This window comes from Thunnus thynnus, chromosome 20 (genome assembly GCF_963924715.1).
Source record: "Thunnus thynnus chromosome 20, fThuThy2.1, whole genome shotgun sequence".
Lineage (NCBI taxonomy): Eukaryota > Metazoa > Chordata > Actinopteri > Scombriformes > Scombridae > Thunnus > Thunnus thynnus.
The window spans coordinates 26,618,633-26,635,090 of NC_089536.1; the positions used below are offsets into that span (position 1 = coordinate 26,618,633).

General features: G+C 38.6%; 1 protein-coding gene across 6 annotated transcripts in view; it reads right to left on the minus strand.

Moving 5' to 3' along the window:
* The window catches only part of exoc6 (exocyst complex component 6), a 55,496-nt gene that overhangs the window by 15,873 nt on the left and 23,165 nt on the right, over window positions 1–16,458 (minus strand). For 3 of the 6 annotated variants that reach the window (XR_010925017.1, XM_067577219.1, XM_067577221.1), the window contains exons 13-21: window positions 14,617–14,688; window positions 14,404–14,501; window positions 13,153–13,258; window positions 12,719–12,828; window positions 12,430–12,541; window positions 10,271–10,405; window positions 9,489–9,668; window positions 8,656–8,685; window positions 1,659–1,800 (exon numbers count right to left, since the gene is read on the minus strand). Coding sequence is in view for 5 of the 6 variants with exons in the window: in XM_067577219.1 (XP_067433320.1) it covers window positions 1,659–1,800; window positions 8,656–8,685; window positions 9,489–9,668; window positions 10,271–10,405; window positions 12,430–12,541; window positions 12,719–12,828; window positions 13,153–13,258; window positions 14,404–14,501; window positions 14,617–14,688 (985 nt within the window). In the remaining variant the exon portion in view is untranslated. Of the gene's footprint in view, window positions 1–1,658; window positions 1,801–8,655; window positions 8,686–8,742; window positions 9,281–9,488; window positions 9,669–10,270; window positions 10,406–12,429; window positions 12,542–12,718; window positions 12,829–13,152; window positions 13,259–14,403; window positions 14,502–14,616; window positions 14,689–16,458 lie in introns of those variants that run through there. The other 3 variants (XM_067577220.1, XM_067577222.1, XM_067577223.1) reach the window with 2 other exon arrangements.

Genomic DNA, 16,458 nt, shown 5'->3' on the forward strand with positions numbered 1-16,458 from the left:
TTTCATAGAATATAATGATCAGGCTTAAGACTAATTAAAAAGAGAATGTGTGTGATCATGTGTGTGTGTGTGTATGTAGAATTTTAATATCCATTTTTATGTGTTTATGTCTGTATTGATGGATGCATGTCTTTATTTTTATCAATAGAAAGGTGGATACTATCAATGACATTGAATGTGTAACAGTTATTAAAGTGTGTGGAAAATGATAAATGTTTTAATTATATGAATGCTGCACATTGAGGGTGTTAGGTGTATTTTAATCATCCAGTAATCTGGCTGTTACTTCTGTGCTCTACCCCTAACCTCATGAGCAATATTTTCCAAAACTCCAGAATTAACTTATGTCAAAAACTATCACTCATTCATTTTGTTGTCTCAACACTTCTATTCAGTTACAGCATCACTGCCTCCACAATGGAGGGGCTGTCGACTCCTTGGAATCAGTGCAGAGATGATCAGATAAACCCTCTATTTCTTTGTAGGAATTCACTGACATCAGTATCACATTAGAACAAAACAGAAAGGTGATACTGTCTTGTTGTGGCTCCCTGGATCATCTGATGTAGTACTGAACTTTGGCTGACCCAAAAAACACTCACTCACACATACACACACACACACACACACACACACACACACACGCACGCACGCACACACACACACGCACACACACACACGCACACTAAGATAAACGTGTGGATGTGAATACACACACACACACACACACACACACACACACACACACACACACACAATATTCTATGTCTAATAATACAGCAATAATACAATTTAATATTACAACCTCAGATGTCTAGATTTAATTAAGACCATGTCACAGCACAACAACAGCCACATTACTTGTAATATATGATACTGTCAAAGCTGTGGACAATAATCAACTATCTGCTGTGCTTTATATTCACCTGCTGAAAAAACATTTTATGGCAACTTATTCTACTTCTGAGGAATAACCACATATGTAAATGATATAATCTCTGCCACTCCACATTGTAATGTACATTTCTATGCAGATGATACTGTTTCATATGCTACAAGTATTAATCTCTTAAACTACAGCCTGCTTTAGATGTTTTTCAGTTGTCTCTTTAGATGAATTTGAGCTGTAGGTGGAAGAAGACAAGCTGCCATTATTGTGGTGGCATCTCATCTGAAAACCAACGAACCCACCCGAGAAACCCACTTTCTTGTTGAGAGTTAGATGAGAAGATCGATATCAATCTCTCATCTATACTTTAAATATGATGCTAGAGCCAGATTAGCTTCGCTAAGCATAAAGACTAAAAGCAGGGTAAACAGCTAGCCTTGCTCTTTCCAAAGTTTAAAAACTACCAGCGCTTCTAAAGCTCACTAATTAACATGTTTGTTCAATTGGTACAAAAACTGAAACGTAAAATTGTTAAGTTGTGATTTTATAGGGAGTTGCTGGAGCTATTTCTGAACTAGGCTAGTGACTACCTGCAATCAGGAAATATTTCCAGCACCTAACTCCCTGTAACCACAACTACACATCACATTACAATTAATGTGAGGAACTTATTCTTTTTTGTTCTCTTTCATACACATGCACCCACAGACAGATAACAGGAAATAATTAAAAACATTAAACAATTAACATTAAATCTCTTTATACTCACATTCGCATTGAATGACATCCAAGTTGAATTGCTGAATGGCCCCCATGCTGATCTGTTTCAGTTCTGTGTCCAGCAGCATCTGCATCAGTGATGTGGACAGATGCTTACAGGCTGACATACAAGCTGTCTGGGCCACTTTACCCTGCAGAGAGAGGAATGGGGGGAGAGAGGGAGGGAGGAGAAGGAAGGGTGACAGAGAAAGAGAGGATGCAAGAAAGGAGGGAAAGATGGAACAGTATAAGACAGATGAGGATGGGGATGAGGAGGACAGTAAATGAGAATGAGAAGGCAGAAGGGACAGAGGCAGTATGAGGTCATTCAAAGGGTTGAACATGAATAAAGAGAGGGAGGGATCATAGGTACAGAAGATTAAGATGGTATAATGTGTGTAGGAAGGACAGATTTGTGAAAGGAGGGGAGTAAGGAGGTATAAAAGATATTGTGGGGAACAATCGGCAAGAGATTAAAAGGTTAAATGGTAAAAGAACAGAAGGAGGGATAGTGGGAAGTAGATATAGGAGTAAAAACAGATATGGGGGATAAAAAGCAAGAAGGGCAAAAGAAGTGTTAGCTTCACCTTGAATTCTGGGTAAACAGAGGATAATATAGGTGCAGCTGTATCAGTCATTGTATCCGTCATTGTATCCTGCACTTCATACCATCTACCATTTAGCTCAGGGGTCAGGAACCTATGGGGTGCAAGCCAGAAAGCTTTTTGCCAGATAGTCGATTTTACAGTTTTCAAAAGTGAATTAAAAACAAATCAGGCGTCTTCCCGCTTAGAAAATTTAAATCTGCTTAAGAACTGCCACACCCCACTTGGACATAGCAGAAAAAAGGTTCTGTAAAACATGACTTATGTATCACTTGCATCAGCAGTGAAGTACAAAATATGGGGATGAACAATTATTCTTAACAAAATGTCAATACCTGTGCAACAAGCATACTGGAAGCAAACCCAACAAGGGTGACATCTATTTTTTGGATTAGATTTGCTAGCAACCAGTGTACTTTTTCAAGTAGAGAAAAAAAATATGGGGAACTGTCAAAGTATCAAAATATGGCATTGAGTGCTTGGTCAGACTCTTGAGGATGGGTCACACCTGCATTTAAAACAGCAAAGTTATGGAGGGAAATCAGTTTATTTCGATAGAATTGCCAGAGGCAGTGGATTCACTCACATGGCAAACTAAATCCACACAAATCTCTTGTATCAAGTTCAACTTTGTGAACTTTGACATGTAAATTTGCATCTTTGACCAACAGCAAATAGTCTTGACAGGGCTGACCTTTGAGGTTCAAAACAGAGGAAACTATCGTAACATATTAACTGTGTTGCACCATCCACATTTATATAACCCTGCTCTGCTGGAGTATAAGCAGCTGTACTCAAGAGGCATGCTTTATAGACAGTAGACATCTTACTGTTGACTCTCATGTTTCTCACCGGCTAGTGTGTTAGCAGTTGACTTGCCAGCTACAGTAGTTTGTCAACTAGCCCTCCCAGTAGTCACTTTGTCAGCAAGCTATTTTGCAAGGATGCATGGATGAACTTTATTTAGTCAATTGCAGGTGTGACCAGTGCTTTAAGATGTATTTAGACTGAACACTAAGCATTTTTGGCTTACTTTTGACTACTGTATTGAATGCCTCTTTGGGTAAAGATAACTTGGCCAACAGGGGAATATGATCTGAGAATGTGTCTTTCATAAGTAATGTGACCTGCCGATTTTCAACAAGACCATGAGCAAACCAAGAAAGGAGCTGCTGCCCTTTGCCTATCCTCAGCAAGGGTGGTGATGATTTGAAGGAGAGACTCACTGTATACACATACAAGCCCATAAAGACGGTCAGACACATCGGCGCAGACATACTGTATCGACATTGTGCATGATGTCAATACAAATCATAATGGAAACAACAGATCGAAATGACAAAACAAGATGAATTACTGATATAGAAGCAGAAAACAATACACAAAAGACAAAGACAAAAGGACTAATATAGAACATGAGGGTGTCTGGTGGTACAGAAGCTGTAGATAAAATGTCATTATGACAATTATGATTTGAGCTTTTGAGCTTGAAGTAGGAATGGCTCATGTGCACAGCTGATGTATGAAAGAGAAGTGCTACCTCTGATATGATGAGAGACCCAATTTCAATTTTTGGTTTTAAGGGTCAAGTAATTACCCTATACTCAATACTTACTCCAGATGGTATGTAGCCATGCAGATTAATGTGACTGAGATATCTCTGGGATTTATGATGTCCCTCCAATATAAGAGAGGTGAATGGGATTTCATTTGTGGGTCTCAAAGCATTACAAAAGGTATAATATCAAAAACTTAACAGTGACATGTACAGATTTTGTGTCTAACATTTCTGTGTTTTTCTGCTTCTGTCTCTCAGAAGGAGTTAAGTCATCAAATCTGCTTGCTTGATGCTCAGCTTGCAATTTGGGAGCCATGCACAACAGCTACTCTACACACCTCTGACATTCCAACCTCTCTGTGTACACCCATAGAGATGATAACAGGAATCTTCAGAGAACTGTCAAGTTCAAACAGTTTTTAAAGGGGTGTGAGTCATGTAGTCATGAATGATCTGGTGTTTGTAATTGAGATTTATTTTAATCTAATTTTACTGCACCATTGTTTGGGTTTTGTGCTGTTTTGAATGTATTTCCTTGTCAAGTTCTGTGTATTTTACAGGCCCATCTAGGGGGAAGCATTACATACTAGACTGGACTTTGAAAAAATAAACTTTAAAATCAAATTAAGAATAATTCCAGCATCAGGGGTTAGAGGTAGGCTTAGGCATGGCTCAATACTACCAGGAGTGATTGAATTAGTTGTTATTAAAAGTTGGTACTGGATTGCATGCTGTAAGACGGCTCAGGTGACACATTCTCATCTTGTTGGGTTGCGTCTTGACAACAGCTTTTTTTTGAAAACCATGTAATGTCTTCACTAATTTCCTTGATAGTAGAAGCTGAAACTGGCAGACAGCAGGAGATGGTTTCCAGTGTGTTTGCATTAATAGAGAGTTAAGATATGACCTCATCTTGTTGTAGACAGAGTTTCTACATGAGCATCTTTCTAATTTTGTGAATATGGGCTCAAGGTAAGATCATTATCAAGATACATACTTAGATATATGGATCTTTATGTGATGGCAAGGGCTTGATTTTCAAGTGTTCTTTATACATTAACAACTAATTGATTCAATTACAATAAGTCATATTCAGACTGAAGGAGAAAGAATGTTTAAAATTAATAACAACCGCATTTTGGTCAGAAGAGAACATTTCTGTGTCATCAGCATATTGCAAGACAACAGGAATACTTTCATAATGCATAGAGGAAAAATGAAAGGCTCCAGTGAAATGGTTTTTGGTATACAAAAGAATAATGTACTATTAATCTAATCAACGAGGTTAAATAGGTTCCCAACCCCTGATGATCATGAATATGAATATGTACAATAAACATGCTTTGATTACCATTAAATTATCACCGGGTGATGAGATCTGTCACTAAGAGGCATGAGACCATTTACAGTGCTACAGTGTCCAAACATGTCTTCTTTACAACACATTATAGGTAAAACAAAAACCACAGATAGCCCAACACATGCAGGTAAGGCACAACACAAGCTCAATCAATAATAATCCACATGTAACACTCCATATACTTCCATAGCATCATGTTTACATCTCCAAAGCAGGTAAGAATTGTGAGTGTTTCCATTGCTTGAGACAAGGGTGTAGGTTTGGTTTTAACTTTGGTAGGGACATTTTTTACTTGCTCTCCATCACTCTTTTTTCTTTTCTCTAAAGAGCCTGACTCAGCAAAATGTTTTCTTTACTGAATATGCATTTGCTGACTTGCCTGAAATTGGACATGTATCATGATTTTTTCTCTGATTTTTACATTTTATTGATGGACTACTTAACTATAAATATGATAGACTGTCACAATAAATTTTACAAAAAAAAGAAATGTTTAGAAACCTGTAGGTAATGTATTGCTCTGTAAGGTTTTCACACCTCACCTGAGATTCTGTCCTTTCAGTTTGTGGATTTGGGCGACACAAGAGTTTCATGACAACCACAGTGAAGCTCAAACCTACCTTTAAATCATCTCAAAAACTTCGATTTGTATTATTTTTCATTCAACTCCTGAACTTATGGCTAGATCTTTCACTATGACATCAGAGCTCACCTGTCTGTGTGTGCTGCTCAGGCTGCTGCTGACAGGATATTCATAATTAAATGATGCCTGACAGTCAAACAAATCAGTTAGACCGGCTATGGCTCATTTAGCTTAAAAATCATGTTTATGTCTTGAGGAAACATATGCAATAATAACTCTGCTCTTAATCCATCTACCACTAATTTCAAAGATGACTGTGATTACAGAACATTCTTATCAACTCAACTGTTAATGACATTTTGGTTCTTCTTTAAAAAGGACCAGATGTCTTCATTTGCATTTAGCAGGAATTTTCACCAACAGTAATTAAGTTGTTTAAGTAAACAGCATGTCTGAGCAGCAATCACAAATTCACCAACAACACCTAACACCTGAAATTAAATATAATATCAAATGATCTTAGTTTTGTCCAGCGAAGTCATTTTCAATTCTGTGACGTTTGGAACATTATCACTATAAATACTAACTGCTTCAGACTCTCCACCTCACCGACTCCACTACTGCTACTGCTGCTGCTAGTCAATAATGTGTATAACTTGAGGTTGAGGGTTGCCAGATCATCAGGTCAAGCATCCCCCATATCATGCTCTTTCACTCTTTATCACAGTAGCACACCTTTTTTCAGAAAACGCAAAAACCTGGCAGCTCTGCAGAGATCTTACTGTTAACATTATGTGGAGTTAAAGGGGCTAGATTGTTTGAGATCAGTAAAAATCTCGGTAGGGACAATCCAGCAACACCTTGATATTAATAGGGACATGTCCCTACTGTCCATACTCAAATCTGCGTCCATGGCTTGAGGTGTTCTTGATTTTGTGAAAATCCAAGTTTGAAATTATTATCCAGCTTAGAACAAGTGGAACTGTCATAAGTTAAACCTTTCCTCAAGTGTTAAATTCAACAATAACTTTGAAATAATCTGTACAGTACAGTTCATGTTTGTGGTAAACAGGAACTGAACAGTACATCAACACTATCAGTTCTCAAAGACATTCATGCAACAACTGCCAAACACAAGGATGATGTGGTGACTCAAATTTCAAGGATAAAGCACAGCCAACATTCTTACTGAGATAAAGATTTCCATAAGGACACAACCCCTATTAAAAACAACACTGGAGAGACAATCAGTGCCTGCAAAAGACTCTGCACTCTGTTTGTGTCCGTAACGAGGCATTATCTATGGTAATGGGAGCTGAGAGTCGGCTGAACAGTATGTAAATTCTACTTTGTTCAGTTTGTCTCTAGCCGCTGGGTAGCTAACACTAGCAGTCTGTAGATATCAGGCTGATGTTGATAAAAGACAGAGTGTAAAATTGTGAATTGAATTGGTTTCTGAGCTACTTTATTTTTTGGCCCTATCATCCAGCCGTGCACACTTTCTCCAAGCTATTCATTGAAGTGTTGCTTTCACACCACTGTCCACTTCCACATAGACACAAATACTTTCAAAAAATGCAGTGAGGCATCAAATTAAAGCAAAGGATATGAATAATAAAAAAAATACTCATTCATTCCATTACAATGGCTTATCTACACCTTAAATGTAATAATAAAACTATAAAAACATAATTGACTAGATAAAAACTCAAATTGAGCTTAAATTAAAAAAAACAAAGAAAGTGAAGACTAAAACTCAAAATTAACAGAAAAGGGGGAAGACTAAAGCTCCAGAGGTGAGTAAGAGCTGTTGGTCACACACTGTCATATGGACTTGATAGCGAGGCAGAAAGAACAATAAGGCTCATTAAATATATCCCATCATGCAGCTGAAGTAGCAGTTTACAGGCTTGTTGTGAAATGGTATCAAGTTGTCCCAAGATTCTTACTCCTACAACAGACAAATTCTGAGAACGTACAGATTTTGTCAAAGTGATGGCATAAAATCAAGTGCATAAAAGAAAGTGAAGGCTGAACATGCCACGTGGTGACACCTCACTAACTCTCATTCTGTGGAAAAAAAAGATACAGCACATCCTCAAATGGGACCAGATTAAAATCTCTTATGTTACATTCCTGTGCCTGATGCCATGCACTCTCATACCTCAAAATACAACAGTACAGATAAAACTTTGTCATAACTCATGTTAAGTTACAAAAGCATGCAACTGGGCCAACACAGGCAAACAGAAAATAGTGAGTGGGATGTAATGATCAAGTTCTTTAAACACAGGAACAGATGCCCCGAGATAAGATTCCAGTTGATCATGGAAGTTCAGTCTTGAATTTTGGGCTCAATATGTGTGACAACAAAGCTCAGAAAAAGCTAGTAAGTGGAGCTCTGAGGTGAGATTACTTTGTCACACATGACAGTTGCTATTGTGTCCGACTTTGAGATTAATTTTCAAAGCAACTCCACATGTTTACTGTTCTAATTTGATCCTTTTTTCTTCTGAAATCATGCCCTTTCTTCTGAAACCTACACCCTTGTGAGAGACACAGAAAAGAAGTAAAATAGGTTGCAGAGAGTGAATAAGCTTTCTTGGCCAGCATCTAGCAGCCATTACTGGATCTTCTCCATTGGCTTTGGCTTTCAGCTGTGGTGGTTGCCACTTGATCCTCCCTCACTCAAAATCACCCCTGGATGAGAGCATTTATTGCTAAAATGCAAACATAAACACTGTCGTCCGGTGTCCCCAATAAGGGTTACAACAGGTGCCAGAAGAACCAACAAGCCTGGAGTAGTGGAGCTTCCACAGTCAAACATAAGCATGCTTTTCATCTCCCCTCTGCCTGTAAAAAGGCAGTAAAGTGGTGTAACAGCCAGGCAGGAATACTCACCGACATCGATGCATGGTCATTGTTGTTATTCTGAGCAGAGACACCCCCAAACCAACCAAAAATGGAAGAGGGGGAGGGAAAGAGGGAAAGGACAGGAAAAGAAATGTGGCAACAATAAATGGACAGGAGGAGGTAAATTCAACTAGAGTAATCGTGCATGCTTGACACAAGTCAAATTAATCAAGGAGTAAAACTGGTAGTAAAACAAATCATTATAGCGTTAAAGTGCTGTTCGTTACAGCGGGTGTGGATGGGGAGACAGGAGACAAACAAGCTGGAACTCATTCAAGACGGGAAGGGATGTTTGGAGAGAAGAGCAGGCACGTGGCCCACGGAGAGAGGAACTCAACAGGCTGCAGTTGCCAAAACACACATTTACTGACCAAGTCCATCACACTTTGCTATCACCAAATAGTGCCTTGTTCAGGTGGATGATGTCAGTATGTGCAAAAGCAGTCTACAAGTCAGTAACAGCACAATCACCATGCATATGGACCGAACGTAACACATACTCAATTCAACTTTGCACAAACTTCAAAACAAGTCACTTTCAGACAGTACACACATTTTAATAGGGATGTGATGAACATCACAGCAAAGCAAAACAAGCAAAAACAGCAGACAACTGTGGGGGGTTTAGGGAAAATGGAAAGAAAAAAAAAGAAATGATCACATCCCTATTATCAACAAAAACACAATCAACACTGCCACACACTGTTTAAATACAACTAAAATCAATCTCAAAACCAAGAAGACAATGTCCCACACTTCCAAGAGAAAGGCGGCGGGTTCAAGGTAAATGGGTCAGAGGTTAGTGGGCGTGTCCAACTCACCGGGAGGTGTGTGAAGACCTGGAAAGTGGAACGCAGGAAGTTGATCAGGTCCATGAGATATCCAGACGCACGACCGTCCGACTCAGCCATGCCCCATTCATAGTCTGCAAGCTGGATAAACTCATCGATCTTCTGGTTCAGTTTGGTATAAATCTCTCCCTCTGCAGCATGACGAGCATCCTGGAAAACATCTTTTATGAGATCCTTTGACCAGACTTAATTAAAAAAAAATAGTTTTAAATACATACAGTCATCCAGGAACAGAGATACAAATTTCTATGTATGCATGAACAATCTGCAAACCTGAAAACTGTTATGCTAGCTTTTATGCTAGCATTAGCAATTTGTCAGACCATGGCCCTATTCTTCAAATGTGGACAACTGAGTTAGTGTGATTTGAACTTGATTTAACAAATGACTAGAAAAATTTTGATACACAGTACTATTGACTGATGATGAGAACGTTAATAATCAAAATTTGTTGGTGTAATTATCTCAACTTAATTTCACATGAGTGAAATACATACACATGATGAAATATGATATATAATCAAATATAGCCAATACAGCTGGCTGCCACACTGAACTATTGTTAGAACAATCATATTATCACATGAGAGCTTTGTTTGTGTTGCTTTTATTTAGCATGCTGACTGTCTTTAGTCAAAGACAGAGGAAAAAATGTGCCCCGAAGACACATTATTCCAAAAACAAACATCAGTGATTAACATATACACAAAATACAAACACAAAGAAGAATCCATATCACATTCATGTGTTACCTTGAAGGTGGACAAGCCATAAAGTCTTGTGGTGTGTACTGTTTCGGGGGAGACGTTGGTGATGTTTGTTATGAACTCCTCTAGATACCTGCAGGCCTGCTCCAGGTGGGTGGTGTTAATGATGATCTGCACCAGCTACAGAGAGAGAACAAGGTTCAGCTTTTAGACTAAATTAAGGTCACTGCGTAACAAAATGGAGGAGCTCAGAAGGTTTTGTCATGAGTACATGCATCATGGTGTTCACTGAAACATGGCTCCACCAGGATATACCAGACTCAATGCTGGAGCTGAGTAATAACTGGTGTAAACAATACACAATTAGAGAAACTACATGCGACCCTGACTTAGAAGTGCTCTGTCTCTCCATGAGACCTCCCTTACCTCCCTTGAGAGTTTGGGAACATCATCATCTGTGCTGTGTATATTCCTCCAAGTGGAAATGAGCTGCAAATCATCTGCCAGAACGCCTTCACACCCAACTCTAGTGCACTCCTAAGGCCCTCATCTTCATTCTTGATATCTGTTGACTTGAATAAGCACTAACAGGATTTCACCAGAATGTTAAATGTGGAACCAGCCTACAAAGCCAAGGCTCCTCCTCTCTCCAACTTAGATCACTCGGCTGTTCGTCTCATGCCCACATATAGATCTGTGTTGAACCAAAGCAGGTACAGACCATTTTTAGCAAAGTATGCAATAAGAAATCAATGGGGATAGATGGCTTACCCACCTTCCTGCTAAAAAAATTCTCATCAGAACTAACTGTGGCATGGAATCCTGTTTTTCAACAGTCCTTAGAGAGTCACACTGTTCCAGCTCTCTGCCCATCTGTACAAAGGATGCTGTTATCAGTGTAACACACCTGATTAGTAAGCATTTAGAGGACCCCAAGGCATATTCACGTGTTTTATTTACGGATTTTATTTCAGCTTTTACTACACTCCAACCACATCTGCTGTTCAGAAGTTAAATGACATGCATGCTGTGTGCTAGGCTGGCTCAGAGAACAAGATCATGTTCTTTCACAAGATCACATTCTACAACGCTATGCTGGAACACATCATTAGATATCATGGTACAGCACCCTTACAGTCCAGTTAACATCAAGAATTGACAAGATGGTGAAAACAGCAATGGAAGTGATAGGGAAGAAAAACACCCGTACTTCACACTAATTATGAGAGAACTGTTGTTAGATATGCACATAGAATTCTGAAGGACCCTTCACACATTCTATATTCTAAATATGAACTATTACCTTCAGGTAGAAATTACAGAACCATTAAATGTGAAAACAACCACTGTAAGCTTTTTTTCCTCCCTACATCCATAGCACTTCTCAACAAACAACCAGATCAATCCTTACTTGTAGTGCCTCATAAGTAAGGAGGCACTGTTGCATTCAGCTTTATGCATTATGAATTTTGGTTGTATGGTTTCATTCCTCATTTTATAATGTTTGGGTATTTATATCTTTCACCTCTCTGGGCATGTGCAATATTTACATATGTTTTCTATTTTGTTGTATGTAATTACTAGGGATGTGCAGAGATCCCAGTATTTGTATTTGTATCTGTATTTGTTGAGGCAGCAAAATTATTTGTATCTGTATTTGTATTTGAATAAAAATGGAAAGAGGCTTAAAAATCCTGTTTTAGTTTTTATTACACTTTTAATTTTAGAAAATTATGATGATTACTGAGCTAAAACTTTACTCATCGCCTCACTGCAGCCAGACCTATCTATTTGTACACCCATAACACAGAGACAGCACACCGTGTCACGTGTAGGGAGGAACTTCAAAGGCAATTAATGCTTTGCACTTCTCATTTATTGCCTATTTTTTACAACCTAACTTTGTGGAAAGGAGAAGGGGAACAACAGTAGCTCAACTTTATCTCTGGGGAACACCCCCAACAAATAATTTTAAAAATATTTGTATGAAACAAAATATTCGTATAAAACCCACTATTTGTGCTTTGCCAAATAATGTATTTATATTCGGGCACACCCCTAGTAATTATATATTGAATTTAAGGTGATTGCAGTTGTATGTAGCACTACTGTCCAAGTCAAATTTCAAATATCTTATCTTCAATAATAAACCATTGGTCTACAGCATGGGTGAACTCTGTTGGTAACATTAGTGTTGATCCTACCTCAGTTAGTCCTATGTGAGGTTTCTTGATGAGGTTTTGCAGACAGCTGCTGAGTGTTCTTGTCAGCAGCAGGTTGGTTGATTTTCGCAACATATCGTCAATCTCTGTTGAACTGGATAAACAAACAAACTTTATTTTTAAGAAAGTCCAGAATTTCCAGAATGTCCAGTTTCACAACACAGAGACAAAAAAACTTAAGAAAGATTAGAAGGTGTCTGCTTCATAGAGATTTGTCACTGAGTCTCGACCTACTGGAATGAACATACAGTGACTGTTCTGTGAGACCTACCTGCGGTGTAGTGACTCTGAGAACTTGAGACTGGCGTAAATGAACTCTTTAACCTGTGTGTAGATCTGAGGGACAGACTGGGACATTGGCAGCTTCTTAGGAAAGTCCTGCTGCTTACACACACACAGACAGACAACAAATACAGAAAACAGTTTTAAATCAGTGATTCATTATCTAATTCCACATTGAGGTCAATAAATTCAAGTCCTATCTGTCAGCATCTGGAGAAATGTGTTTCATATTCACCTCAGTTTCATTCTTCAAAACACTTTTACCTAATGCAGCAGTGCTGTAGAAATTAAATGTCAAATGTCCTATAAGAAGACTACAATACTACTGATTTTGCATACATTCTAATAATTAATAGCTTTATGAATAGGTGCTCAGGACCTTACTAGCTCTGTGAGTCAGTACATGTTACATGAACTTGTTACCTTCTCTATCTCAGCATCATGGAAGGGAAAGCGGCTGACCACCAGTTTATATTCCTCCTCTGTTTCCACTGGGATGGGACTGTAGTTGTCCAACTCAAAGATCTCCCTGTGGAAAATAACAATTTAGTGTTTGTGCACAGTATTAGAGCTTTGAGAATCTCTCTCTTTAACACAAAGTACAGTTTGTTCAGTTGTTTTCATCAACTTTCATCTGACGGTGAAAACGTGCTGTAGTTTTATTTTCTTGTACTTATCAGAAACGTGTACCCTAAAGTACAAAATAAAGGTCATACAATCATCATGGAGATTTGTACATGTGTTAAGACAACAATCTGATATTTCAATAACATAAAAGTCCTCTCTGGAAAGAAATAAGTTACATAACCTGTACCAAGATCAAGACTTATGATCGATACAACACATTTAAGATCGCAAGACATGTGGCATTAACAACTTTTTTGTGAGACCGACGCATTTTGTTTTGTGGCCTTTGTTAGGGTCAACAATGCAGCAACTACCATGGCTTGATGTTGAAGCTAATGTGGAAATACCTTGAAGTGCCACTGACAGCCACTAGATGCTTCAACTGTCTGCCACCCAAAAATCCTCAACTTCTCTCTAGAGATACTAAGAATCACTTTTTTCAACAAATTATTATGGTCTCAGTCTCTTATTTCAGGCCCTCTAATAAGTGTGCTGGTGGTCATTTTGGAAATTATTGCTGCGTTAGTAAGATTTGAGGACTTATAATAGCTTTGATGTCTGCTGTGTGGGTGTTTGATTGATGGCTGTGATTGACAGTTCACCTGCTGTTCTCCATGGCTCCTGGACTCACACTGAGTTACACTACTGTCACAATATTTCACTCAGTTAAATGTTATTGGATTATGATACCTGCACTGTTAGCACAATTTAGCTAAACTGGCAAACTTTAGCTCAAGTAAGGTCAGTGTTCCCAGTAAGCTAGCATTTGCTTGGGTCCAAGGTAGTGGGATGTGTTTCTAGAGCATGAAAGGCAACACTCCGTACATCACATCTCGTTATGTCCATCTTTATATAGATTCCATGTGGTCAATGCATTGGTCTTATAATATGTCTTAAAGCGTTATGTGTTAGCAGTAATAGTTCCTGAAGCGTCGTTGGAGTTTTGATCAAAACTTAAGGATGTAACTACCTGCTTGGTTTTGCCTCACACTTTAAAAGATGAGCAGAAATACAACTACAGACAGACAGGCAAACAGCAAAGCCCACCTGAAAACCAGTGCCCACTTCTTCAGCAGAGTTTCATTGTACTGGTCTCTGACCTCAAACAGTAAGTCAAACAGTCGGTTCACTGGAAAACCATAACCCTGTACACACAAACACACAAAATCATATGTTTCAGCTGCTTTACAACACACCTCACAGTCACAAGTTCTTAAAATGAAGTACAGCTCTGAGCCTGACTGAGGCCAAAGAACCAACCTGTAGTGTGTCAGCAAAGATGACTATGAGGTTCTTCAGCTCCAGGACCAGGTCTGGATCATCACAGTATGACTGGAGACAACAAATAAAGATTCAGCAAACAATTGGATTGATATAGGTTAGATATGGGAGAGATACTGCGTCTGCAACAGCAACAATAATAAGACAATCATTTATGAATGAATGTTAAAAATGAGGTTTGTAAAACAGTGTTATTAAATTTGGTTTTGGAGAGTTGTAGAAATTGTTGGAGGCCCCTCCAGTTACAACATTGGAAAGGTGTTTGGGGGGAGAGGTGTTTCCAAAGCACTTCTGATGAAGCAAACTGGCAGCAGAAGTCTTTTTGCATCATTGCATGGTGCTGAGTAATATAGTATATAGCCAAATGCATATTTAAGATACTTTTATTGGGTCATTTTCTCATAAGACAGTCAGAAATATCACAAAGATCAGCTGGAGACAGGGCTTTCCAACCAGTTCACAAAATGTATGCTAATTAGCTAGCAATCTATAGCTAATAAAATCTGCCAGTGATAGTCGGCATGTCAGCAACATCAACAGTCATTGACTAAAACTGAGAAGCTGCTTTTGTCTTCTTCTGTTTGAGCTCAAAGACAGCAGCTGTTTCTGAAACCACTTCCTCTTTACTACATAGTGCATTATATTTATTTTCTGTTATTTTATTTAAGTGTCTGAATTCTGAGTGTGAAATGTATGCTTTATACAGAGCCCTCAAAAAATCCACAATGGATGAAGGAAGTAGAGGCATGGCATGTACACTACTCTGTGCTAACAATCCCACAATCCAATGCATTACATTTGATTGATACAGCACTATGCCTGCAAAATGATGTGTGTCCGATATGTCAGTTTACTGCTCAAACTTATTGAGTGTCTATTATGTGTTATTATGTAATAGTGAATGAGTGAACAAGTTGTGTTTTCAGACACAGTACCATTCTTCCAAAAATCTTCTACAATGTCATTGTAAACCGTGTGCAATGGTAGACAGCAAAGCTTGACAAGCAACAGTAACTGAGAGGGGTGGGACTTAATGAAGGGTGAATTAACACCAACAAAGTCACTCCATTTTTCTGTAGTTCAGAGTGATTTATGACCCTGAAAGCAGCACAGTCGAGTCCCTTAACATTGACACAAGGATCCTGCCAAACACAGGAGTGTGTAAATCAAGCAAGAGAATGAACACAGCCTGAGATTTGACGTAAAGCAGTAGCCGCCTGCCTCTCTGTTTACTCAGACACACACACACCAACAATCAGATGGAGACTGGACTAAACAGCAACAAATCACAGCAGTGATAGGAAAGTATCTCAGCAGATTCTTTGTATCTGTTTATATCGACCATACTCTGGTCAGTGGTGGAAGAAATGTACAGATGTTTTACTAAACTAGCAATACCACAGTGTTAAAATACACTATACAAATATTTTTCTTAGGTAGTAGAGACTATAGCTCTCAAATGAATGCTTTGTAATACTGAGTACTTGAGTAAATGTACTGATTCTGGTTCCTTGCTATGTGAGAATATATCATGATTTTTTAGTCAGGGAGTGTATTTTTTTTTATTTGTTATTATTAATGATGATGAATTGAATAGTAACTGTTGTGTTGGGGGGATTTATTAATTAATATATTGAGAGAACTAACAGTTTGTAGACCATTTGTAACTATTATTTCTGAACATTTGTACACTGAATTTGAGGTGAGCAGGCTCCTCCTCGACAGGTCTGTGAAAGACTTTCTCCCTGCGGGCTGACCATGCAGTGGTAAAAGCAGGAACCTGGCAGAGTGGAGCTGCCTGTGTCATGGCCCAGCAGAGGG